Source organism: Dermacentor albipictus, chromosome 10 (genome assembly GCF_038994185.2).
Source record: "Dermacentor albipictus isolate Rhodes 1998 colony chromosome 10, USDA_Dalb.pri_finalv2, whole genome shotgun sequence".
Classification (NCBI taxonomy): domain Eukaryota; kingdom Metazoa; phylum Arthropoda; class Arachnida; order Ixodida; family Ixodidae; genus Dermacentor; species Dermacentor albipictus.
Genome location: NC_091830.1, coordinates 39,125,241 through 39,151,026, shown reverse-complemented (window position 1 = coordinate 39,151,026; position 25,786 = coordinate 39,125,241). Strand labels below are relative to the sequence as shown.

General features: G+C 47.0%; 1 protein-coding gene and 1 long non-coding RNA gene across 2 annotated transcripts; one reads left to right on the top strand and one right to left on the bottom strand.

Annotated features, from left to right (window-relative positions):
* Nucleotides 1-1,457: 1,457 nt before the first annotated feature.
* Nucleotides 1,458-2,053, bottom strand: LOC135907378 (uncharacterized). The gene is made up of 2 exons (XR_010565984.1): nucleotides 1,876-2,053; nucleotides 1,458-1,815 (listed from the first exon to the last, which is right to left on the bottom strand). It is a non-coding gene; the product is annotated as an uncharacterized lncRNA (long non-coding RNA).
* Nucleotides 2,054-6,238: 4,185 nt separating this feature from the next.
* On the top strand, nucleotides 6,239-25,405 carry LOC135907321 (endothelin-converting enzyme homolog). The gene is made up of 8 exons (XM_065439001.1): nucleotides 6,239-6,894; nucleotides 9,207-9,574; nucleotides 11,204-11,277; nucleotides 12,692-12,869; nucleotides 15,613-15,969; nucleotides 18,649-19,613; nucleotides 21,908-22,267; nucleotides 24,424-25,405. The coding sequence occupies exons 1-8, from the start codon at nucleotides 6,362-6,364 to the stop codon at nucleotides 24,850-24,852; spliced, it is 3,264 nt and encodes a 1,087-aa protein (XP_065295073.1). The 5' UTR covers nucleotides 6,239-6,361; the 3' UTR covers nucleotides 24,853-25,405.
* Nucleotides 25,406-25,786: the final 381 nt, after the last annotated feature.

Genomic DNA, 25,786 nt, shown 5'->3' with positions numbered 1-25,786 from the left:
TACTCTTGAATATGTGCCATTGCACCAACAACAAGAACTACTACTACTACTACAACTACTACTACAACTACTACTACTGCACCGATGAGTGTGATGACGACTACCCTGAACTACGTATGTGCCGCCGCTTTACCAAACTATTAAAAGGAATGTACAAAATTTCCCCTCGCGATATCGGCCTGGATCTCACAAATCCTGTTGTAATTCCATTAGCAGCTTCGACTTTTGTGTCTAATCAGAAGGATATTTTTCACCGCCATACAAAAATTTATTATTGATTCTAAGTGATTGCCTAGTTAAATCTGCTTCCTTTATTGTTATCAGCATTAGCATATTTCAATTCAGCCTACGTCGCTATTTGTGTTGTGTCAGTAACCTTAGATTTAGCAGTTCTCGCAACTTTGAAAGGAAAATTGAACTGTTGTTTCCTTTACGCCTCATACACCCGAGTCTTGACTAATCCGGCACAGTTGGTAAGAACCATATTGTATGAAAAATACCATCTATTGCAAATTGAAAGATAAAAACGGCAGATTCCACGCACTGTGGAAATCGCTATAAGCAAAGCTTTGCGTGCTGCTTGCTTTGATTTGCTTAACGTAAGTGCTAAACTTTAATTAAATGATGGAGCTCTTCGTAATTTAATTATGCTTATAATTGTAAGTATCCATTTATACACATATTCGCGGTCTGCGCCCCGTTTCGCTGCGTAGCGAAGACGCTTCCGTTCCGTGCGACGCTTCTTTGGAACGTTGGTGTTCTCGACGCTGATTGCCCGCTCTGGACCCGTTTTGATCCCACGTGTTTACGTACTCCTTCCGAATGCGTGGCCAGCACATTGTTGAGAGGTGAGCTCCAAGCGCTCTCTTCAGGCTACGGACGATTGCAACGTTTACACTACCACGGCCCAGCACGCGACCTCCGCAGTCCAGCACCCGAATTTTTGTCGCATAGGAAAGTAAGCGCAGCACGTGACATAGGAGGAACTGTGAAACGCTGCCGCGGCGGCGCCGGCCAGGTTGAGTGGAGGCGCGCTCCATCTGGTGGTCTTGCGAGAAACCCAGCGACGCGCGCAAGCAAGACCACAGGAGCAGCAGCAGTGCCCAGTTCGTCGGGAGAAGAGGCAAAAAAATGTTTCGCTTTCAAACCGCGCAGTAGTTCACAGTGTATACCTTCGTTTTTTGAATTGTCTGTATTGGCCGACACCATGGACTGATTGCGAACTCGATATAGACTGGCAACGGTAGTGTCATGCTGTGCTGGCTTTAACTGACACTAATCCGTAGACTCCAGTTCGGGAACTCTCATTCGAGCTTCCAGGATGACGCAACTAAGAGGGCCCCGTTGAACCCATCGTTTGGTCTTCTTTCGCTACACTTTGGATAGAAGACTCGCCAAGTTACTCTAGTATTTTACAACGGTAAGCGTAGTGAGCACACAGAAACTATTGTGTAAAGTCCAGTTTCCACACTGCCTTTAAATATATTGAAAATAGAAGCAAACATAAATCAGACTCGAGTCGTCTGTATATGAAGTAATATTTGCAATCTTTCACGGGAAGGCGTAGTTTCAAGTGGTTGCAGCAAGACGCTGTTCAAGCATTGATGTTTCGCATCGCCAGTTCCAATTGAACACACTTTAGTTCGTGCGCTTCATGACTCGCCGCGTCCTTCAGTGCTACGGACCCAGAAATGCGGTCACCTCTTCAATGACGTGTATAAGTACAGAAGCAGGATATCGGTGACGGCCAGGCTGATGATAACAACCTGGCCCATCTTCACGATGAGCTTCTTGTGATGCGTGGTCATCTTGAGCCTGGGCAATGCCATGATCATCAGGTGAGATCGTCGCTTTTTGTCGCCTCCACGCACTCACCGACGCCAGTGAAGACCACGTTAGGCTTTAGGGACAACGACTGCTGTGCAATCAGGTTTACCGGGATTGTGTTGGATTGGATTTTCTTCTGATGATGATTAGATGACGCACCTCTGCCATGCTTCGCATCCGTTAATAGGGATAGGCTAAGAATCACGCGGCAGGAGGCAGCTTAAGCAAATTCTTATTTGAAGGCGATAAACGCAAAGTAAACGAAACAAAAAAAAACAGCAGATGATGCAATAACAGGACTAGTGATGATGATGATGATGATGACGACAACGACGACGACGATGATGATATTGATTATGATGACGATGATGAAGATTATCATGGTGATGCTGTGAAGAAGAAGAAGAAGAAGAAGAAGTTGTTGTTGTTGTTGTTGTTGTTGATGATGATGATGATGATGATGATGATGATGATGATGATGATGATGATGATGATGATGATGATGAAGAAGCCTCAGTAAATGGCTCAAACCCACTGTGGGGGATAGGCCACGAATCGGGTGGTAATACGATTCAATGAATAAAATAAAATTCATTGGTTAATAAATAACTAGATCCGACAGCGGCTGCCTCTTCTACTTCTTCCTTCAACTTATGGCACGTGCCCACGAGCAGGGGATTTGCCATGTTTCGCAACGGAAACATAATATGAAGTACTTCCCTCCTGCTAACTTATTGCTGAGTACTACCCATAGCTAATTAATAATGAATATAAATTGTTTTTTTTTCAGTCTGGCCTTTCCTTGATTGTTGCAGTTATTGCTGATGACGCTGGATGCCTCGAATATGGCACGTGCCTGAGAAACGAACCAGCCACATCTTAAGAAATCGAATGAATACAGTCGTATTTTACCTCCATTTTCTGAACCCATAAGCAAAGTCGGCCCGACTCTTGGCCAATCCCCGTGAGTGGGTAAGCGCCAAACTCATCAAGGACATCATCATAATCATGATATAAAGAGGTGTCACGAAGGAAACTAAAGAAAAATTAAATATACTTATGATGTTTGTAACACTGTTTGAAAATAAAGAAGAATTAGAAGTACGCAGTAGAAAAAGAAGTCGCAGTATAGTAATGTGTACGTGGTGCGCTATAACATCAAAATATTCCAAATGTTTCTATTCCAATTGTCCAATCAGCCATCCACGATTGGTCGAAAAATTTTGGGCCAATTCCACTTCGTCTGTCTATCAAGCGACTTCACGTAAACTGCTATGGCTTCGCCATCTGATATTACGTGTACACACTGATTATGTATGATTAGACCTAATGGAAGCAAAATCATCATTCCTGATTTGAGATATTTTGCGCGATTAGCCCTCTGCTGTTGTTCAAGTGTTTTCGGGTGGCGCCGACTCCCCCTGTTTGTCATGTGACGTCACAAAATCGGCGAAACCTTACCACATTCATGTAACATGTACGCATTAGGGAAACATATTTTCTGAATAGGCGGTGACTGAACCGCTCGGAAAAGAATAGAAGGCGATTGATCGCCGGGCGCTCTGGGACTGGCTACACAGAGTTGCAAAGGAGCATGTATTGATTTGAGTACAATAAAGTTTTTCCGCGGCAGTGCAACGTTATCGAACCCTTTCGGCACGTACGCAGCATTGCTCTACCAACTTTTCTTTGCTCAGGGTCCATCCTGGCGGCATATTTAACTTTGTGCTGCACGTCACCCTTATTTGCGACCAGCCACCGCGAGCTAAGGAAAGGGAAGCGGACCAATCGCAGACACTGGCACCACCCTCATCATCAGGTTATTTAAATAATATCACTGTTCTGGCTTGGCATCACTGAAAACCTCTCCACATGAGCATTCTCCTCGCCTCTTGTCAGCCAATGGTCAGAAAAACTAATCAATTCAGGCAGCAAACTCTGACAGCAAAAAAAAAACACTTACCTCCTGCAAATGTGGAGTGCATTTCATTATACGTTTCAGAATAATAATATTTGGGGTTTTACGTGCCAAAACGACTTTCTGATTATGAGGCACGCCATAGTGGAGGACTCCGGAAATTTCGACCACCTGGGGTTCTTTAACGTGCACCTAAATCTAAGTACACGGGTGTTTTCGCATTTCGCCCCCATCGAAATGCGGCCGCCATGGCCGGGATTTGATCCCGCGACCTCGTGCTCAGCAGCCCAACACCATAGCCACTGAGCAACCACGGCGGGTTACGTTTGAAAAGCACTGCGGGTTACCGCACGATGTTTGTGTCGTTGGGTAGGTAAACTTGACGTTAGAAGATTGGAATATAAACATATTGGAATAGGTTCACTTTATAGGACCTCTGGTTTACTATTCACTAAAGTTAAATATGTTTATTAATTGTTGCGGATTCAATTTCAGAAAGATATTTACGCTTTGTGTGGGCTGGTACCCGCTGCAGGCCTTAGTGTCATTGAACTTACGGTAAAATACTGACGGCAACACGTTCATAAGCATTCACAGTTAAAGTTGTCCTCTCCTGCTTAAAACTATTCTCCTAAAAAGATCCTTGATTATGACATGCTTTGATGTCGATTGTGAAAAATAGAATGCGGGACTTCTAGAGTCTGCGTAAAAGATCAGAAAAATACTTTTTGTAAACTTTTCTAAACGTGTAGGTATAACATAGATACAGAAAAACCTATTCCCATACCTAACCTTGAATCCTAGAACGTAATTCATGAATGAGGTTGTTGTGACCTCAATACAACGTTGATCTTGTTGTCTTTTACATATGTCACGTACCAAAGAGAGGGGATTGACCAAAATTGTCAATACAAACATTATGCAGTGATTTTCTCCCCGTGAATTTAGCAGTAAGCAATACTGTGCCGCACAAACCTCACTGCCATGCGCATAGAAAAATGAAATATTAGGTTGCTTGCACGAGAGCTTCATAAAAATCTATCCTTTATTACTAAATTCAGCAAGCTGTCCTTTGAAACGAAACATACTAAAGAAAATTTAGTATTTAGATTCCTTGCTTCCTATTTCACTTTGGTCATTTCGGTTATTCAGAAATGAAACTATTCTTACGCAGTTTACTGAAAGACGAATGTGACTATACCTTCTAAAATTTTATACCAGTATATTTTTATGCGCGAAGAGTCAGAGTGTTTGTACAGCTTTGTAGGGCGCATTTGCAATAGTCAAGTCTCTAAATAGATATTTTTCACGCCCCTAATATCACTGTTATTTAAGAAGAAAACAATTCGTGTGCTTTCATTTAGTGACCATGAATACGGTACCACGTTGTTTTTAAAAGATTCCCAGCTCTCCTCCATCAAAACGGAGAAAGAAAGGTTAACGGAAGCTGAAAATATCAGTCATGTTATATGCAGGGCTTGCTGCCTCAGATGATCGGTGTTCGATACAAAATTAGGGAAAAACATTTAATAATACCAAATACACATAATAACCAGCAAATAAAACGGAATAAATAAACAAAGCAAGTCCAGGTGAGTAAAAAAATCCTAAAATGTCTATAAGAGCCGACTGGCGTTAGTACAAGAGCATTCTTGGGACATGGCACTGTCTCGCTGTTTTTGTTCCAGGGTCCTCATGAAGCTAAAACCTATATTTGTTGTCGTGTATCAAGTGAAGCCCTTGCGGGTAACAGCCTGGTGTCGCGCCGGCTACATTTATCCAACACATGCTCAATTTATTCAGGCTCTTTTCATTCGTTGCACAAACGTGAACTGATCTGCCGAATCCTTAACAAAAATTACTGGTGTCGGCACGTATAGGTTCAACCGATGGCTGACGCCCTAAAAGTTATTTCAGGGTTACCGGAATATGCTATACGTGCACTGTTATTCAACAAAGCAACAAAAAGAGAAGTGTAGTGACGACGATCGGCATTGGTCCTACAAACAAGTAGCGTTCGCCGTCCGATATGTGAGGCAAGTGCTCCTTAATGCCCACGGAAAAAATGGCATCTGTGTAGATAAAAGATGAATGGACAGAGTGGGAATTTTCGTTCATGACGCCAAACTTGATTTTTCCTATAAAGCGGAAGTGTGCAGGTCACAACTATTCAGTTATATTGTAGCCTTTGCTTGTCGCTCGACCGTCTATAGCGTTTCTTTTGCACAACAATTTGAACCTACGCCTCTGTGAACCATGAATGGTCAGCCAGAGGCATATAAGTACCGTCTGCTGGGTTCCTCATCAAGCACAACATGTACCAAATGAACTCATCTCTCACAAATTTGTTGGAACCCTTCGTATGGTGTTGCAAAATGTCTGTTCTTTTTTTTTTACTATCACAATGACATCACTACAGGTTGTGTGTCAAATGCTGTACACGTTGAAAGCAACGACGAAGACGAAGAAATAACGTGCACTGGACAGCACGCGCTCTTTTTCTGGCCACCCGCCTAAGCGTTTGTGGTCTGCGTCCTTTTACCAAAGAACGATTTTCGACACCAACTCGGATCTCACGCGTCCTGTCCCAGGGTATCCCGGACAGGTCTCGTCATTATGGAAGGCGAAGCCGGTCGCAACGTCGCACGCCGCGCCGGCGAAGGTGGGTCCCGTGCGAAGCGTTCTCCCGGCTCCAAGGATCTGGCCCCGAAGACGCCCGCACTTCGAACAGCTGACGGAAAGCAGGCAAGGCAAAGGGACACCCACGACACGCGCGCCGTGAGCCCAGCTCCAAAGGATATTAGCGCCGTCGCCACTGTCCCTGGAGAACACCCGGAAGCCACTCCTGCTACACCCAGCCTACAAGGTGGTGCTACAGCCAGCGACGTGTGCGCGCATCCAGCAGCGTCGCCGCAGCATTCAAGGCAGAGCAAGAAAAGTAGCGGGCCTTCGAAGTCAAAGTCTCCTACGACGACATCATCTACGACGTCCAACAAACAGCCGAAACCAGCCAAAGCGCCGAAGCGTACAGCACTGCCGTCTTCGTCCGGGACACCCGTAAGACAGCCAGAAGCTCAAGACGCCGCCGGAGTGCCGCCTAACACTACGCAAAAGGCGGCCAAGCCTGAGACTAAGCACGGGCAGTCCGGGTGAGTTTCGGCGATAGCGAAGTCGCTTATTGGAGAGGATAGATGGGCTCAGACGAGTTCGCGATGATGCCTGTTGTACAAAAGTGGGTGCAATAATGCAATATATATATATATATATATATATATATATATATATATATATATATATATATATATATATATATATATATAATGTCATATTTGTACTGTCAGTTAGATGTAAGTGTGTGTATCCAGGCAAGCAAAAAAGAACTGAGAAGCGAGGAGAGAAATGTCTCGTCAACAAAAATGCACTAGTACTTTACAACCTGCGATTGAAAACCAGACTTCCTATACTGCATTTATCTTTCACGATGTTGTTATGCTAGCGCTGTGTTATTGTGTTATAAAACTGAAAAATTGTCATCCGATGGAGTCAGCATGTAATCCCTAACAGCAGGTCATGGGCAGGTAGCTTGTTCAGTAGTAAAGATAAGTCAAAGAAAGATTAATGTAGCAGTATGGTTGCCAAAAGAACGATAAGTGCACTAGCGGATGGTGGAGGATGATGCGGAATCAAATTTGAAAACTGTGATTACGATAATGTTGTCCTCAATATGAGAAATCGTGCACGCTCTCCGGAAATTGCAAAGGTATCCGCCGCAGTAGTCCGAAATTACACGTAGAGCTAGCTATTTTTGACCTGCCCTATAGACATGGTCGCTTGCCGCAAGTTAAATTGAATGATAGCTACAGCTTCTCATTCTCTGTGCTTGACGGCGCAATTTTTCCGGGAAAGAATCCGGCAGAAACTATTTGAAAGTGACTGTCGACATTAATGCCATCAGCACTGAAGCAGTGCGGGGACACATCGCATAGCCTCCACCGAAACGCGTCATGTATGAGACGTGCACTCCGGACGGGCTCCTCTGTCATGCTTGCCTTTACACCCGCCGTGGTTGCTCTGTGGCTATGATGTTGGGCTACTGAGCACGAGATCGCCAGATCGAATCCCGGCCGCGGCGGCCGCATTTCGATGGGGGCGAAATGCGAAGGCACCCGTGTACTTGGATTTAGGTTCACGTTAAAGATCCCCAGGTGGTCTAAATTTTCGGAGTCCTCGATTGGCTTGCCCCATAATCAGAAAGTGGTTTTGGCACGTTAATCACCATAATTTAATTTACTTCTTCACTTTCCTGAAGACAGGCGTGTACCTAGTGGCCCAACTAGGCATGGCTAACTAGGTAGCTGCGTAGATAGTGAGAAAGAAAGATGCCGAACCGCAGTCGTGGCCTAGTGTGCAGGGCGTCCGCCACAGCTGCGGCAGGTGGGCAGTTCGGAACCCACCACCGGCACATACGCGTACAGGCGCTCCCGAACCCGGCACCCGGTAGTGTTTGGGATGTATCGCCTGGGGAGTGCTCCCGGCTGCGGACTTCCCTAGTTTCGGCATGTAACCCTGAAGGGTGGATACGTTCCCTGGCCGTAATGTGGACACGGCTGCATTATTCAGAAAGATGTCGAAAACATTGAGGTGTCCTAAGCATGATAGCACCACTAAAGTTCTACCACGCACGCTGCTTATACTCGAGGTAAAACATTCTTTTCTGCAAGTATGATGTAATAAAACTTGTTGCGGGACTAGTTGGCTCATACCGGAGGAAATAAATGTACTGCGCGGAATTCAAGACAAGGACGTAGTATCGGACACGGACAAGCGCTAGCTTTCAAGCGCCTTCATTCTTCGTCGCTTGTCAATATACGCCCTCAATCGCACGTGCACGAAGCATGTAATCGCATTGTCGTAACCACTGATTGCAGCAAGCCGCGCAAAAAACACTCCTCATTATTCGTTCAAGAAATATATGTGTCACACACACAAGCTTTCCCTCTTAGGGATATATAGGCATAGCTTGACAATGCCTGCACATTTTCAAGCCTGTATGTTGGTTCTGCATTTCAGAGAAAAGAAGATATTGGATAAAAGCCAAGATACCACTGCGGGGGAGCTGATGGAAGCCTTCCATATATCTTCAAGAGGGAAAGCTTTCGTGCGTGACACATCTGCTGCTTTAATGCATAGCTAGAAGTGTTTTTTTTTTTTGCGCGACTTGCTGTAATCGGTGGTTGTGACAGCGTGACTGCGTGCTTCACGCATGTGCGATAAACGGCAGGTATTTCAATTGAAGGTAGTTGAAAGTTCGTGCTTGCTTGGCTGTGTACCTTGCCACGTTCTTGGGTTGAATTTTTCACTGTACCTTTGTTTCCTCTCTAAGCATTTAGCACTTTTGCTGAAAACTGCTGAAAAAGAAAATGATCAGCTTGTGCCTAAAGAGCCTATTTGTTCATTGCAGGCGCAAGCCAAAATCTAAGAGCACCACCCCCAAAGCATGTGTAATCGAAGCACCTGCTACTGTTGGCGAAGTGGAAAAGCGCGGTTCGCGCGCTTCGCAGAGCAAAGGCAGCAGTTCATCGGTATCGCCAGTCCCCGCAAACCCAACATCAACGCACGATGGAGGTCAGGCAGAAAACTCGCCAACAAGCGCGACGGGCATCACGACAGTGTCATCGACAAAGATATCGTACAGGTCAACTTCCGAAGGAACCTTAGGCGTTGCACCCAAATCACGAGATTCCCAGGTTCACGTCGGAACAAGCGGTGACCATAATCGACCAGGTGTAACTTCGCTGACGACAGGCAATGAGGACGCGCCGGTAGCAGGTAAGGATCCTCGAGTAACTTTATTGCCTCGACATGACCATTCGGGCATTAAATCGACTGTGATAGAAGCTGCCCTCTATACAGGGAGCGCAGCTCATACACTCACTTTCCTGCCTAACCAAAAATGTTTCTTTCGCTCAAATATAGGCACTATTAGGAGCTGTAATTCTTTAGATTTACCTGCTGGGCGGCTATATTTTCTTGCGACAAAGAAGTGCCAACCAGGATTCAAGAGTTCGAAAGCGAATTCGTCTTGTCTAGGGACATACACAGTAATGAAGTAATGGTTACTGGCCACGTTAACGTAGCCTATCTGTTTAATGTTATAGGAATATCTACTGTAACTAAGCGTATCAACCACAGAGTGTACTGCTATAAAATAAAAGAAAGTGGCGTGCATCTTCGAACTCCTCTACAAAACAATGGGGAATAACGTGGAAATTTCTATCGTGTCTGCACATTGTTGTACTAGCGGCCAAGTACACAATTTTTTTTTAATAGGCAGAGCCACACATCTGCATCTACCCGAAAGTGTATTCCCAGTGTCGTCAGTTTGCAACAAAAAGCACTTAAACTTCAACACAAAAATGGCTTTCAAGAGCTTTTGCGAGGCAATAGGCGCTGGCCAATGTTCTGTAAAATCGTGTAAAAATACGCTTGTATTTATCCATACAGGATGCCGCATATGATCTATCTGCTTAAAAGAATGTTCTTCTTTCTATTTGAACGCGCATAAAAGAGACGGACGCAGAATGCGAGTTGATCAACGGCAGAATGACTCAAGAAAGTCGAATTCACTTTGATGCGAACATACTAACGGAGCACTGATGCACTCAGCGCTGTTTGTTTGATCAAAAAATTCCTTGAATAATTCACGTGCTGCATTAAAAAAAAAGGCTTCGTTCCGATCAGTAAAACGTATCATACTTTTCAGCATGTGGTCCTGTCGTCACGCGATATGTAGGTCACTTGCACCGTCATGTGGACATCATGATATGTCACATCCACGAGCACGCATGATGATAAGTGTCCATTTGAAAAAAAAAAAGGCTTCGTTCCCATCCATAAGACGTGAGTTGCTTCTCAGGGCGCAGTCCTTTTGTGAGGTGTATGCTTCAGCTTTCGTCATTCGCACTTGACAAATGGCGACGTGATCTTGTTGACTGGCCGTTCTTTCCTAAGACTTCAACCAATCGCTGATCGCTTCAGGCCTCCGTCATATGCCTGCGAAACACTGTTGTGACTGCATGATGTGTCATAATAAGCATGCCAGATTGATATTCACTGGAAAAGAGTTGCTTGTAACGCTATAAAAGAAAGCCACAACATAGAAATTTTTATTAGCGGGCGCAAGAGTCTATGGTGCTCGAGAACTCAAAGCCTCCTTTGGTTTTTCTGGGACCCGAACGCCTTGCGTACGCAACGGCAACGCAAGCCTCCTGCTTTTTGTAATACAAAACTGTCTATAATTTATCAATTATTCCGCCCCCAGCAAACGAAAAAATGGGCATCTAATACATATTACACCACATTTTTGCAGCACTTAAGCGACATGAGGGCCACATTTCAAGTTAGTGATCAACCCATGCGTGATCAACCCATGCGTGATCAACCCCATGTTTTTTTCAGCTGCTCCTGCCTGTCCAGATGACCGAGACCCGAATATCAAGAAGGCAACCATGGCTGAAAAATCTGCAGCACCCGTAAGTAGTGGCGAAATCTTTCCTCTTTCTTAAATTGTAGTTACGCCGTGTAAACAGCAACAAACTAGCTGGAATGAGAGCGACAAGCCTGTGTATTTGTTACTGTCTTCCCTTCGCCTCTTTAGCCTCTTTCCGCCTGTTTTGTTTCGCCTTTGATTGTTTTTATTACTGGTGACGGTAGTCATTGCACGTATATTCTACCATCTTTTTCTCTTCTGCAAATCACTGAATTTTATTTGTTTTCAAAAACTCGTCAGCCATTTCACCATTCGGGGAAACTTCCGCCTTGTTTTGTTTTCACTTTCTTAAAGTATTTCTTAAGTATTTTGCAAGATAAGTAGAGAAACAGATTGTGCAGATACAACGCATATATTTGAATTTACGAGAAGCGAAATTTCTGTTAATTGGGTAATTACATGCTGTAAATTTGCACATTTCATTCTTACGTCTTTGACGTAAAGAAAGGTTGGTCTCGCGCATAGACGTACCCGTGCTACGCAATCTAGCACACGCCGTGACCATCTGAAAGTGATACTTTGCATTTGCATCATAGAAGTACGCTTGCAAACATGGCCTAATGGTAGCAACATCGACGCACTCACATTGGGTGTAATTTTTGCATCCACTCATCAGGCACCTATTACAATATTTTTTATGCGCTTCTATTCGAGAAGACAGCAGCAGCTCCCATCAGCCACGGTCAGGAAACTCCGGAACGTCCCGCAATCATTCCTTTCAAAGAGGCAGGATAGAACTTATTGTTCATTCACCGAGGCTCCTAAGAATTGGATAATATTTGTTTGGGGTGTTCAATCGCCGGTTAATACTACGCGAAATAATGGGTCACTAAAGTGGGGGGTGGGGGGGAGGGGGAGGGTGGCATCCTCCATGCGCTTCAAGGAAAAAAGGTCATTCCATTGGCTTCGGAGGTCCTGCGCTGAAGTCGGGGACATTGTCGATGTTAACTGCGTCATCATTCATTTCTGATCTTGTATTCTATTCCTGAGGTTACACCGGGCAGTTAAATGCTGGCCTCATACTTGTTGCGAAGATATATTCGGTTAGGTTGAAAGTAAAGTGAGGTGTGTGCAGAACGGCTCAAAACGGAGCTTGCCTATTCACGCACACGATATTTTCGGAACGATGCGATAAGACGAGACAAGAGTAGACTAGTGACAACGTTTACCTCTAAGGACATGTAGTCCCACTCGGCGAAGTGCGACATCAAGAAGCAACGTAACAAATTAGAAGTGTTAGAAATTATAGTTTCGCCACCTGGTAAGATGGCCGGGATATCATACTTGACTGCTTATCAAGCGGGTGAAACGATGGAACACTTGTTTCCTCTCACCACGTATTCTCGGAGTTGAGCTGTGTCCCGCTGGACGTCTTATAAACGCCCGCCGCCTCGTAGGTCGCCAATGCCACGGACGAGAGAAAGGGTGTTCGCAAAGTTGTACAGCGAAGGGCAACGAAGAGGGAGAATACGGATGAGTGCGAACTTTCGACCCCTGGGGCCAGCTTCGTCACACATCGGCAAGAATCTGGCCGGGTCAGCCACGTCCGTTCCACGTATGTCTGGTCCTTCTGCCGTAAGTTCCCGGAGCTTGTCTCCGCAGAGCGTTAGATTTGATACTCTTGACAGAGCCTTGTAAAATGGATCAAGGAGCTTGTTGGAGAGGTGTTGCTATTTCTCGTGGCAAAAACCACATTGTGTAATAACGCAATAAAATGAGATGCGCCAACACGCTCGCGTTCGGAACCTCGGCCGAATTTGCGTTTTTACTTCGTGGGGGCGGAAACCAACGCGCCCGAAAAGGCGCTGCGTTGGAAGCTTAATTTTACCCTCAGGGGAACTCATTAGTAGGCACCTAAATCTCGGATTAGGATAGCTTTTCGTCACTTCCTATCTTACAGCGAATATAGTCGCTGCTTGGAATTAGGCTATGTCGTACGTTTCGCTCAATCTTGGAGAGTTCTGACTACAGAGGTAACCCGTTGGTCCCAGATGGAAAATGAAGACGGAACTTCTTGCCGAAGTTTTTGCGCAGGAACGAAAGCACACTGGGGCTCTTTGCCATGTTTCTGAACATTTTCTTACTGGCAACGAGAAAAAAACTGGCAAAATGTGGGTAGCGGATCGACGCACGTACTGGTATGTCGTGCCTCTTGTGAAGGGCCAATTAGCGTTGTCATCATCGAGCGCTCTGCCTACATTTGTCTGCCTTTGGACCACTGCATATTAAATTAAAGGCGAACAAATGACATATAAAGGTAACAACATATAAATGGGCAAGTGAGTACGTGAACACAAATTTAACGAATTCGTATGCGAAAAGCCATCAATCAATCACCCATAATTCTAATCATACGAGGAATAAGATGACAACGTCATCTCTTTCACAGTGCAGACATTTTAGCGATCGCGATTGCCAACGCTGGAGCCTCGCTAGATCTTCAAGCGTTAAAAACCTGTCACGAGTCGATTAGTAACCAGCAGTCAGCCTTGATTGGAACTGGAGTACAAATCAAGTGCTTGATTCTGCTTCGGACTATAGCATCGCCTGTGATGCGCATACGGGTTGCTTCACTCGTCCTCGTCGCCTCATTTTTCGCGGAAATATTCATTTGGCTCTAAGAACGATTAACGTGTGCGACCAAGATAGCTACAAAAATGCATACTTTCTCGCCGTGAGCAAGAAAAAAAGAATGCAAAAACTCTGAGCGATACACATGCTCGACACACTGGTGGGTCCTGCACCCATGGTTGTCGCCTTCGTGGACCGCACGAGCAATCAGGAGCGACAAGCTGGATGTTAGGGCATCATGGCAATGACTTCGCGCAAAAGCGCGTGGGAGAAACGAGAGTGCGGCACCGTCTCGGTGTTTCAAAAGACAGCTAGATCGTCACCCTTTCAGGTCACTTCCTCTCCGTAGTTTATATGGTAGGAGCGTCTTCAGCAGCCGCGGACCATCTATTAATGACGCGTTGTTACTGCGAATTCATTTTTGTACCAAATATTCTTTTTCACATTAAAGTAAATTTCTTGTCCATGGATGGGCGATGCACGGGCGTAGACTTCGTATGTTGAACGTGATCTTCGCGTCATCGACTACCGCGGCACTGGCGGAGTGCCAAAGACGCACGGCGAAGTGGCAAACCTTAGGTCATGCGGGACCGCTGGCGCGGGCCAAATACTGACGAAAAATGCACGCTTCGCCGTCATAGGCTCTCTATCGGCTACTATAACACCGTTTGGACGGAAGTTTAGGCGGCCGTAAAAATGGAAAGAAAGCGCGTCATCCCCCGTAATAGCCATAAAACGGCGCATTTGGAAGCTGTATTCCCCACAAAAAGTACCCATTTTGTTGTGTCTACCTTGAAGCAGGGGGTCGGAGCAGACACGCTCGTTGGGGAAATAGAAGGTGCTTTTATTTATCGGACTGATGTTTATGGCAGAGCGGTGAGAGGCGGTCCCAGAAGCGGGACCCCCAAAACGCAGCAGGAGGTGTGTGTGTGCCAGCGGAGGCATTGTAAACGACCGCCCCAGGGGCGCCTCGCAAATATCTACGCACCCCACTGGCGTGGTTACACATTAGAGATTTCTCACTGGCGACTTTTTGTGTCTGGAAAACAAGAGAAAAAAATGTTCTCGTTTTAAGCGCGCCCAGTGTTACAGGTCACGTGATGGAGTTTTCGCTAAGAGAAGTGCGCGCACATCAGCTCCTCTAGCCCAGCCGTGGTGGGCTATGGCTGCCTCCGTGACTGACCGCCTAGGCGACCCGCGCGCAGTATACGTTCGAGGTCACGTGGGGCGTGTGCCATTTGTAACGAGTTTGTTGGCGGCTTCATGCGCGCTGTATTTCCTCACACGTAGAAATTGGATTCGCTTAATCCAAGCTTCTGAGATGCCGTGAAATGAGCAGCAGCATGACGCGTTTTCTGTCCGTTTCTGGGTTCCTCACCCCGTCAGATTTGTAGCAGTGCGTTCTCGTGATTTGCGAGTGAGATCCTTTCCTATTAGTCTGTTCTCGCGTGACACCATGCTTATTAGATGAGTGAACGCTTATTGCAGTTTGTACAGCAGATGAAAGTACAAGCCATACTTCGTGTCATAGCCTAATGCAGCGATATCGTTATGAATCCTTCGCTTTTCTTTCCCGTTTTCTTTATCGAAACTGCCACTTTGCTTTTCGGTCTCTTGCTTCACGTTGCTCTGTGTACGCTATACCAACCAGATGCAACAATTGTTAACTTACCTCCATTTACCCCTTTACCTCGCTCTCTATGTTTCACTTCACCACCAACGCGCCGACACACTGCCATTCTCGCAGCCTTGGACATCTCGTTCAAGAGTGACGTGAACAGCCGAGACCAGCGAATCCTGTACGCCTCCGCGGTCCTCGCGAGCGCCGCCATGCTCGCCGTGACGGCGGTAGTGCTGGCGCTCATCTTCTACGCCCGGCGCGCCCGGTCGCCGCTGGCGTGCGTGACGTCAGAGTGCGTAGCGGCGCGCGATTACCTGAACCGCCTGGTGAACACGAGCAGGGACGCGTGCAGCGACTTTTACGGCTACGTCTGCGACTCGTGGCTGGAGCGACGAGAGGACGGCGGCAGCTTCCACCAGGACAACGTCGCCGCGTGGCTGGCCAAGGTCAACGAGTCTCTGCTGCGCGACGTCGGCTCGGAAGGTTGGTGCAACGCGCGCGAACGCAGCGCCGCACAGTGCCAGGTTGCGCCGGTCCCCACACTGTCACGAAAGCTTCCGCGACGCACCCAAAGCGGCCCACGAGGGCGACCCAGACATGCGCGTGGCGTTATGCTTTCAACATCGTCTTCATTTCTTGAATCGTAGCTCAAGATATACCCCGCACCGGGTACGTCCCGAACTGCTGTCACGCGCACTTGTGGAATACTGAATACATACTAGTGTTATGTGATGAGAAGTGCTCTTAGATTCTGCAGGCCGCTCACCAATATGTGGAATCATTATGAGCGTCGCCGAAGAATTGTTATATCGTGTAAGCTGCTAGTCTGAGATTGGTTTGTGTTTATAGATATGAATGCACTAAAATTACGAAGCTGCAAAAGTCACTTGGCCCAGAGGGAAAATGGTGAGGAGGGCTTCATTGAGTAATCAGTAGTGTTACTGAGATTGTGAGCACAAGTGCCGAAGTCCTGGAGATGCGCGTACACGCACCGAAACATTCAGCAGCCTACCTTTAAAATCGATTTCTAGGGACGCGCCTGTAACATTGCCTGTCTCGGCAATAGCACAAATCCAACAAGAAACGATACAGTGGACGCGCACCAAATGCCACCGTAATATATTGTGTGCTGTATGACAAGGTGCTCCCAATAAAGCGATTTCTGCAAACATAGATGCGGTAAAGATATAGAAACCGCAAATCCATACATAACCTCTCGTTAGAGTGCCCGAAGCATGACTGAATCAGCGTCTTGTAGCAACATTATCTAGGTGGTGTTGCTTTTAGTAGCGCTTGTTCCTGTTGGCAGATGAGTCTGAAATATATTATCGCACGTGCTCGAAACTGTTGCCACCAAAATAAAACGACAACCGCATCAATGCATTTTTTTTCCTTAATACTTCCAGAATCTTTCAGCGACAAAGAGTGACTTCTTCGCATATGAGTTATGTTACCACATTCAAGAAGATTGGCTCCTTCACAGAGATAATTAACACCCATTCTATGCCAGTAATTACACGCATTGCCGCCTTACGGTCCGCAGGACCACCAGCGGCTCTATGTGGCACCGCTTGGAATCGAGACGAGATTGCCGCCGTGGATGCGATTTCTGTCCAGGTTGTATATACCCAATTGTCGCTCTGTAACCCAGGGACCAAAGGCGAGTGGCGCTTGTTCCCATATATTGGGCCACCATGGCCGGCATTGACTGAAGGCGCAGTCTCAACTGCATGGCTTCCCTTTGAAAGCACGTTGCAGTGCATTCGTACCGGGATCTAATATTCAGCCCTCATTTTGAGACGTCGCGACATCACGTTGTGCTCATCATGGCCAACACAACCTACATAGGACAAGGCCTTTTCACTCCGATCTATGACATCACGTTACCTGGCCCGACTGCCGTCGAATCCTATGGGGATGCTCCTGAGTTGGCAACAGTGATTTTGACGTCACCGCTTTCGTCAGCTTACCCTTGTCAATGGAAATTTCTGGCCAGGTAGCATGATGTCATGGATCGGAGTAAACAGACCATAAGCTATCTGGGTGGTGTTGCCACGACCCAGCAGGCAGGCGCTGACGCAGCGTGTTCATATGTAGGGCCTCAGCGAGAAACAATGCGGGAGCCGGCGAATGTCACTCCGAATTGGGAAAGCGCAACCGCCAGTGGTCTCTGGCACTTGTATTTCATGCTGTGGACAGGGACCGCGTGTCCGTTCGCCCACACGTCTCAATTCCAGACCGCGCTGCTTTCTGGCGCTTCCTGTCAAGCGGCCGTTCGCTCCCGCGTTCTGGTTAAATGTGACGCCGGCTGTACCGGCCTAAATGTACGTCATGCCTCTTCTCCCTGAAACAGTGACTAACACCACAGTCCCTAAAGGGCATATCGCGATTCTCATAGCTTTAGATTTAACAAGTGCGTACCTAACTGGCGCGAATGCCAACGTCGCACAGTACACTACTATTCCTCGATTGAGCATACTGTTAGTGCCCTTCGTCACGTTCGGTATTTACTTTGTGCATCATCACAACTGTCAAACACTTTTGCCGCTGGCCCTCTGTCTCGGCCGCGCCGAAAGAACTGTTGGCGCGTCCTACATATCAGAACACTTTTTTCCTTGCGCAATTTAGCCATGTCTTCCTCAGAAGAATGCAAATCGCTCATTTCCGCTGAGGAAAGGGTGCATTATGCAAAACAAGCTCTGCGCTCCTATCTGGCTTAAGTGCAAAGCTCAGGATAACGACAGCTAAAATTTCGCTTGAAAAGAAAGTTCAGATGGAAATCCGTTATAATTTTGTTCAGGTTTTCAATCAATTCCTTCTATCTAAATAAGTTGGGCACCGCGTTGTGTCAGCTACTGTTCCTTTCCTAATATGTTAGACGGCTTGGGAATACCGGGAACGCGGGGAGGGGAGGGGGAACGGGCTTTGCGCTATTCGCAAGGAGTATTTGCGACTGGGCTAACACGTCCACGAATGAGATATTCAATATGGATAATCTGCCGCGCTTTTCGCAAAAGCAATAGTAATGTTTTCAGAATACGATCTCACAAAGTAAACACTCGCGAAGTGTTAGACTGCGAGCTATCTGCATGGACCGTAAGTTCCTTTATCGATCTCCTCACGACTGCGCTATCGGTAAAGATTTGCTCATCTGACACGCAGGAGACGACGCTGCGGAACAAGGGGGAATCCGAATTATGCGTCACGTCTACGGAAATTGCCACCATTACCTGTCGAACAACTCGACAACACTGTCATTCGATGCCATGCTGGAGTCGGCGCGGAAGCAGCTGAAATGGAACGAGGTTCGCCACGCCCAAAGCTACAAGGAACTCGTCTCGCATCTCGCCCGAGTGGCGATTCTCTCGGGGTTCCAAACGATAATAACCCTAGAGACGCTCCGCAACCACAACCGCCTGGCGTTCAGGATCTCTCGCGGCCGCTCTCTCCTGCGCAAGCTCACCGCGACGGGCAACCGGAAGGACTTGGAGGAGGCCCTGCGACAAGTGCTCAAGGACGACCTCCCCAAGATTGTCGAAATCGACCTCGTTGTCGACGCCGACCTTGCTGGTGGCCGTTCAGCGGAGGCACAAGACGAGCTGGACATTGTCAGATCTCTAAGTGAAATTCTCGATGGCATCTTTCCGGAGGTAATGGTTGCGGACTGGGTCCAAGTACTCAACGATGCGTTGCGTTCCGTCAACAGAAGTGTCCATTCCGATGACACCGCTTTCGCCACCGGCCCACAATCTTTCAGGAACGCGCTCCGTAGCTTAGCCGAGGCGAACGGTGTCGCGAGGATGGCCCGGTACATGGCATCGCACCTGGACGCTGAGGTCCTGCATTTAGAGTTGTCCAGGGGGTGGATGTCATCGGACCCCACGAGGACGGCTCGCTTCTGCCTCGCGCTGGTCCAGGGGTGTCTCACGGGCTCGTGGCCTCAGCTCATCGCGAAACTTCTGGACGCCAGTGAGAGTGTGAATGCCCTGAAGGCCATAAACAACGAGCTCAGGCAGGCATCACACGATTCTGGCGCCCTGTTCACGTGGCTTTCACCGGCGATGCGAAAGGCAGCAGGGGAGAAAACTGACATGTTGACTCTTGTGGTGGTGTCCGAAAATATGAGGGTGAGTGCATTATTTCAGTCATTCATGCATCTATTCGTAGCATAGTTTCATGAAGAAGACACAAGAAAGGGGAAGAATGTAGAAAATTTAACATAGACGCGCATTTTGAGAATGAGTGGGCCATGACGCTTCTTTTTCTCGGATAATCTATATATCAGCGAATCACTATCAATAAACTGCTTATTTGTGGCATGAAAGCTTGCCTATTCGCTAGATTTTCATAACTCATTTGCTTCAATCATTGGATATTTTGTAGTGTTGCAACTCAACGACAACCACTTTGTTAGTTTCAAACATCACCAGAAACCACCTTGCTCTTCCGCCCGTCGACTGTATAACAATGCAAGAAACGTTACCACCTTCATCATAGTAGCCACCCTTGTCTTGTTGTTTCTCACGTAAACACCCCTTCATAGAAGCGCTGCTCGGAAATTATATCATTTCAAACTGAACATGCCTAGAACTGTATCTATTAATTCCTATTGCACTCAAAGAATTACCATGGGTGAAAGAAAAAAAAATCGTGGAAATGCTGCCCAGCGCTTCATAAGCGTTCACGCCTTGCTCTTTGTGAAACTTGTTTGACATCTATTCATGAACGATGTATATCTAGAATTAATGTGACTGTAGCATGTGTACTTGGTAGACGAGTGAGGCCGAACTTTGACATAAAGTAGACGTGAAGGTAATTTTACTGAATGGTGCGGAAATAGCCATGACAGGTATACATAACACCACCAGCTAAACAAACATTTCGCTCAATGACGCTTCATTTGCTCACAAATAGGACATAACGTGGTTTATTTTGTAATGCCTTAGCATAGGAGTGTCAGACTAGAAAAAGCGCACGTGTCTGAAGTTGTTCACGTCGTAAAGGCATAAGTTGTGGACAGCTTAGTAGAGCCCGTATGAATCAGCATATATATATATATATATATATATATATATATATATATATATATATATATAGAGTGCAGCTGATGGTTGTCAACTCCGAATTACCATCAGGTGCACTCCTGTCCTCGAAAAGATTGGTCGTTTTTCGAGCGAGCTCCTGAACAACGCTTTGTAATGTACCAAACGCGATTTTATCATGGATCAGAGACACAGGAGAGGTGCGACATGATGTCACACATATTTCTCTTGCATTTACCGCTACATCATGATAAGCTTTTTTTGTTCATGCCACTTTTAGTGCGATAGTCGTGCCAGCTTTAGTCATGCCATTGGTCATGCCATTGGTCGTGCCATTAGTCATACGTTGGTCATACGAGTATAAGCGCATTAGAAGGAAGCGTCACCTGCGGCGACTTCAATTCAGACGTACATAGTGGGAACAGTAAGGTGGCACCATCTGTCATTGTCACGGCGAAATTTTAGGCTATTAATGAAACCGAGTCCCTTCCCTCATCGTCAACTTCCAAACTGAGACATTGTACAGCTGGCGCAAATGCAACACTTTGCTTTTGGCGTTACCATGAATGGTTTCGTATACTTGTAATCTATACTTTCTTCCCTTTGCCGTTCCTCCTGTGGGGCCAGAGAGCGCCCTCATTGAATATAAGGCATTTATTCAATCAATCAATTCTGCACGAATGATGCAAGTGATGCATTTAAATATGGTAAAAAATTAGGATAACTTCACTCTATGAGGCGTCTTTGCAAAATTTGACTCTTCATGTTCCTAGTAACGTTTCCGGAAGCGCGATCTATACCTGGGGCCCGGAATAGGGCAAATCACTAGGGGTAGCCTGCAAGGTGGAGGAAGGTCCATTTATCGGAAAACTGTCATGCGCGCGTTTATATCACGTGGGCTCAAAGGAAACCCGTACGGATTTAGATTTCTGAAATGTAAAGTTGCGCAGTTGTAGAAAAATTGGTCCTAGTTTGGAACCGAAGTGAGCAACAGATCCGTTTCGGGGTGGCCTCTCCACCATCCGTATAGTAAAGCGATCGTATCTGATCCGTATGGGTTTCCTACGTAGCTTTGTGCTACAGACGGGTGGACGACAATTTTCCCCTTTCACATACCTAGTTTTTGAATTCGCGTAACATTCGGTACAAGTAATCACTGTGAAAGGTTTTGAAGTGTAGGGAAACCAAAGCGAATCCCATTTGACAATTAGAGAAACGTCGTGCCAGCGCAAGACAACTCTTTGCAATTCTGCCACCTAAGCGCTATCGCAATAAAGCGAATAACTTTGCAGCACTAATAACTTCAGATCCCAGTGAAGCAGGCCGAAACGCCCTCGCTGTCCTGACGGCGGGCACGTTCTGCGCGCTCAAAATTGCAGGCCAACAGCCTCGCAGTCGACGCCAACGATGAAGACTACGCACTTCTTATGGCCTACATCAAAGCCCATGGCGTCGAGTTCGTCGAGCTGTACCTCAAAGTCATGGCGTACGGTCACCAGAGGCGGGCACGGTCGCCTCCCACGCTGGCGCAAGCGCACGCCGCGCGCTTGGAACGTCGCCACGAGCTGGCATACTTGCCGACGCTGCAGTCCGTCGTGGTGCCCACGGTGTACCAGATGGCGCCGTACCTGTACGCGACGGGCGTGCCGTCGCACTACAATTACGCCTCGGTGGGGGCGCTGCTGTCGGCCCGCATCGCCGAGGTCGTCGTGCCGCGTGCTCTGGCTTCGAGACGCGGGGTGAGCTCAGTTCGTCGATGTTGGCGCCTCTGGCTGACCGAAGTTGAACAATGGGACACGTGCCAGGCGCTTTCGAACTGCCTTGCGTAGCGCACGACACGACCCTTTGCGTAATAATTACCGCCTCCAATACATCCACAGATGATTGACGCAGTAGTTCTGCGGAAACCCGCAAGGTGGAGAGAAGTATTGAACAAAGGGGAAATCAGACATCCACCCGTTCGTAGCAAATGCTAAAAAGGAAACCCATACGGGTTCCTCAAAAGAAAAGCCTCATAGTTGAAGATAAATTAGTCCTGGTCCGGAACTCGAACCCGGGACCACCGCCTTTCCTGGGCAGCCGCTCCACCAGAATAAGCCGAATAAGCTAACCAGGCGGCTAGCAGATGGCAGGGTGAACTCGAATTCATCGACAGCACGAAGCAAAGGCAAGTGGGCAAGTGATTGACGCAGTTGTTCTGGGGAAACCCGCAAGGTGAAGTGTTGATGTCTGATATCCCCTTTATTCAATACTTCTCTCCACCTTGCGGGTTTCCGCAGAACTACTGCGTCAATCACTTGCCTTTGCTTCGTGTTGTCGACGAATTCGGCTTCGCCCTGCCATCTGCTAGCCGCCGGGTTAGCTCAGATGGTAGAGTGGCTGCCCCGGAAAGGCAGTGGTGCCGGGTTCGAGTGGCGGACCAGGACGAATTTTTCTTCAACTATGAGGCTTTTATTTCGAGGAACCCGTATGGGTTTCCTTTGTAGCAACTGCTACGAACGGGTGGATGTCCGATTTCTTTTCCCCTTTATTCAATCCACAGATGATATAGTTTTCTTTTATTATTATTTACATTATCGCGTCGACGTGCTAGACCTCAACTAAGCTGGATGGGGACATCCTAGGAAATTTACAGAGTGCAACATAAATAAGAATGACAAGTACACACGACTCTCCTAACTAAATGCTTCGCTCGTTGCTACTCAAATTCCGCACAAAAGCAGCACTCAGCGGTGAAATTATTTTCACTTCACCTTTCAGGGGATAGTTTGACACGTATGTGTAAAATAAGTCAGAAGCATACGTTTTATATGAGGTTAAGGCCTTTTACCCGCTTTCTCTATAATGATTGAGATTACCTTGCACTAGTGTTTATTTTTTTGTGTGAGCAGGTAACCTGAAAGGAAATAAATTAAGAAGAAAGCTGCGATCTTGATTTCAACGAGGCCTTGCAGAATTAAGAGAAGCGCCGACGCATGGCATTGGCAATACGGCAACAAAGAATATTATCTCACTTTTATGAATGATGGGTTGAAATTTAAATTCTTTTAGCAGAAAAGAAAACGAAATGTCGTCTATTAGCGGAGCAAATGAAAGAAACACTTAACGACAGATTTCTGCGCCCTAATTGAGCATTCCTGATCCTTTTCTGCGATGCTACAAATGTAACGCTATTTTTGCGTATGTTGGGCCGTTTCCGTGAAGAAATGTGGTATTATTTCGATTTCATACTTCAAATCTAGCCAGTACTAGTCTTCGCAATCGCTTATGCGCGTTGATAAGGCACTGCATGTATACTGGTCGTACCGAACTCTGCTTGCAACGCGTTGCAGAGGAAAACATGCCAAGTGAATCCTCTATTTAATAAAGTTGGTTGGACCTTGACCTTGTAACGTTAGATCGATAGCGTGAGAAAATCGAACTCAGAGCACGCCTGCAAAAAAAGAAATATCATTGTTGTGTTGATCACAAAGCAAGAAACACAGGTCTGCCAGCGTACGGTTCCATGTTACTTATAGAGGCCAACACGCTCGTTGAGCCGGTCTTTGTCTTTTCTCGCAGAGGCGTCGAACTTAGTGCGTAAATCGCGTCCGTCAGCTTAACTGAAATCAAGCTGGCGGCTATTTTACCAATATCTCCCACCGCTGCTTCGTTACACTGAGTAAGAAGTTGACATCATTCCATTGTCTTGAGGTTTCCAACGCAGAACGCTCCTTGAAATGTCGTAGAGGAGTAAAAATGGCAGCTTTAAATAAATGAGATTGTGAAAGTCGTTAAGGTTAGACCCGGATTAGACCGTAAATTAAAGTGAGAGGGGTTGTCTTGTTATGAAACATATCTGCAAAGTACCTCGTTGATGGAAAAACACGCTTCCCGGCCCATCGCTGTACAACAGGGCATCACATTACATCTTGCTGAACCCGGGCCGCGACACCAGAAGGAGGCGAGCAAGTACAACGCGAGCGTCGTCTGCCTGCAGCGGCTGCACAGCCGACTCGGACTGCAGGACCACGCCGTCCGCAGCGGGGAGTTGCGACGTCACGCCATGTACCTCCAGGCAGTCAGTTTGCGGCTCGCCTACGAGGGCCTGCTCAAGAGCTTCGGTCCGGACGCCCTGACCGAGGAGTTCCGCCTGATGTGGCCCGAGGCGCAGAAGACGTTCTTCGTCCGCTTCTGCCTCCTGTCTTGCGACGTCGACCAGGAGCCCGATCCGCTGTCGCCTCAGGCCAGTTGCCTTTTGCCGGTGCACAACATGCCGGAGTTCGCCGCGGCGTTCGGCTGCGCGTCGCGAGAGGATTTTGTGTTCGACGATTGTCCGCTTTAACTGTGGTGCGTGCGCACGGATAATACAGGAGGCAAAAATAAGAACGTGCGCTTTTAGAAGAGCCGTGACAGCACACCGCGAGCAAGGGAAAAGAGGCAGTTGGTAAGTGCTACAGCCTCTTTCCTGAACGAGAGCCGACGGAGCTACTCATGAACGGTTTGTGTGGCAAGATATTCGTGCATTCGGAGTATATTCGAAAACATTATTTTCCGAGACATTCGTGTTCGCATGAACTGAAATGATGTGTAGAACCCTTATTGCGCAAGTTGTCTTTGCCTGGAGTGTGCAGGTACTTGCATGGAAAGGAACAGCGATGGTGCAGCTGTTTCCCATTTCTCATTCATTTATTTTTCTGCGTGATGGCTGCATACTTTGGAAATGCGTGTAAGATATGAGCGTTATACCTAAGAGCGTACGAGATTGTTGCTCTTCGCTTGATTGATAGGCTTGCTATTCTTGTAAAACCACTGCTGTCTTTAGTAACATTTTCGGAAAGTGCAATAATGATTAGTCATTTTCTCTTTCATCCTATTTAAAAGTTCACCTACTAATGCATCATTCGTTCTTTCATCACGCTTATCATTGAGATGTGTGCAATTGATGGCGTATGGTAAGGGGCTTATGCAGCTGGAGCAGGGGGGGGGGGGGGGGGAGGAGTGTATAACAGACACGTTCGGCCTTTTTTTGTTAGGATGTGGCTTGCGCAGTCTCCTCTGACCGTTACTGCCGCTAGTCAAATTTGTCACCACGACCCGCCCCGCCGTTCTGTCGACGCCACTGCGTTATGTGTGTTGATTTCACTGAGTTCATTGCGTTCACTTCGCCATCCGGCGGTAGTAGTCGTTAGTGCGTGACCTATTGAACGCGTTGTGTTGCAATGATTCGGTACACAGCACATACGTAGTGCTGCCTCACATCGGAAATGTTCAGTTCG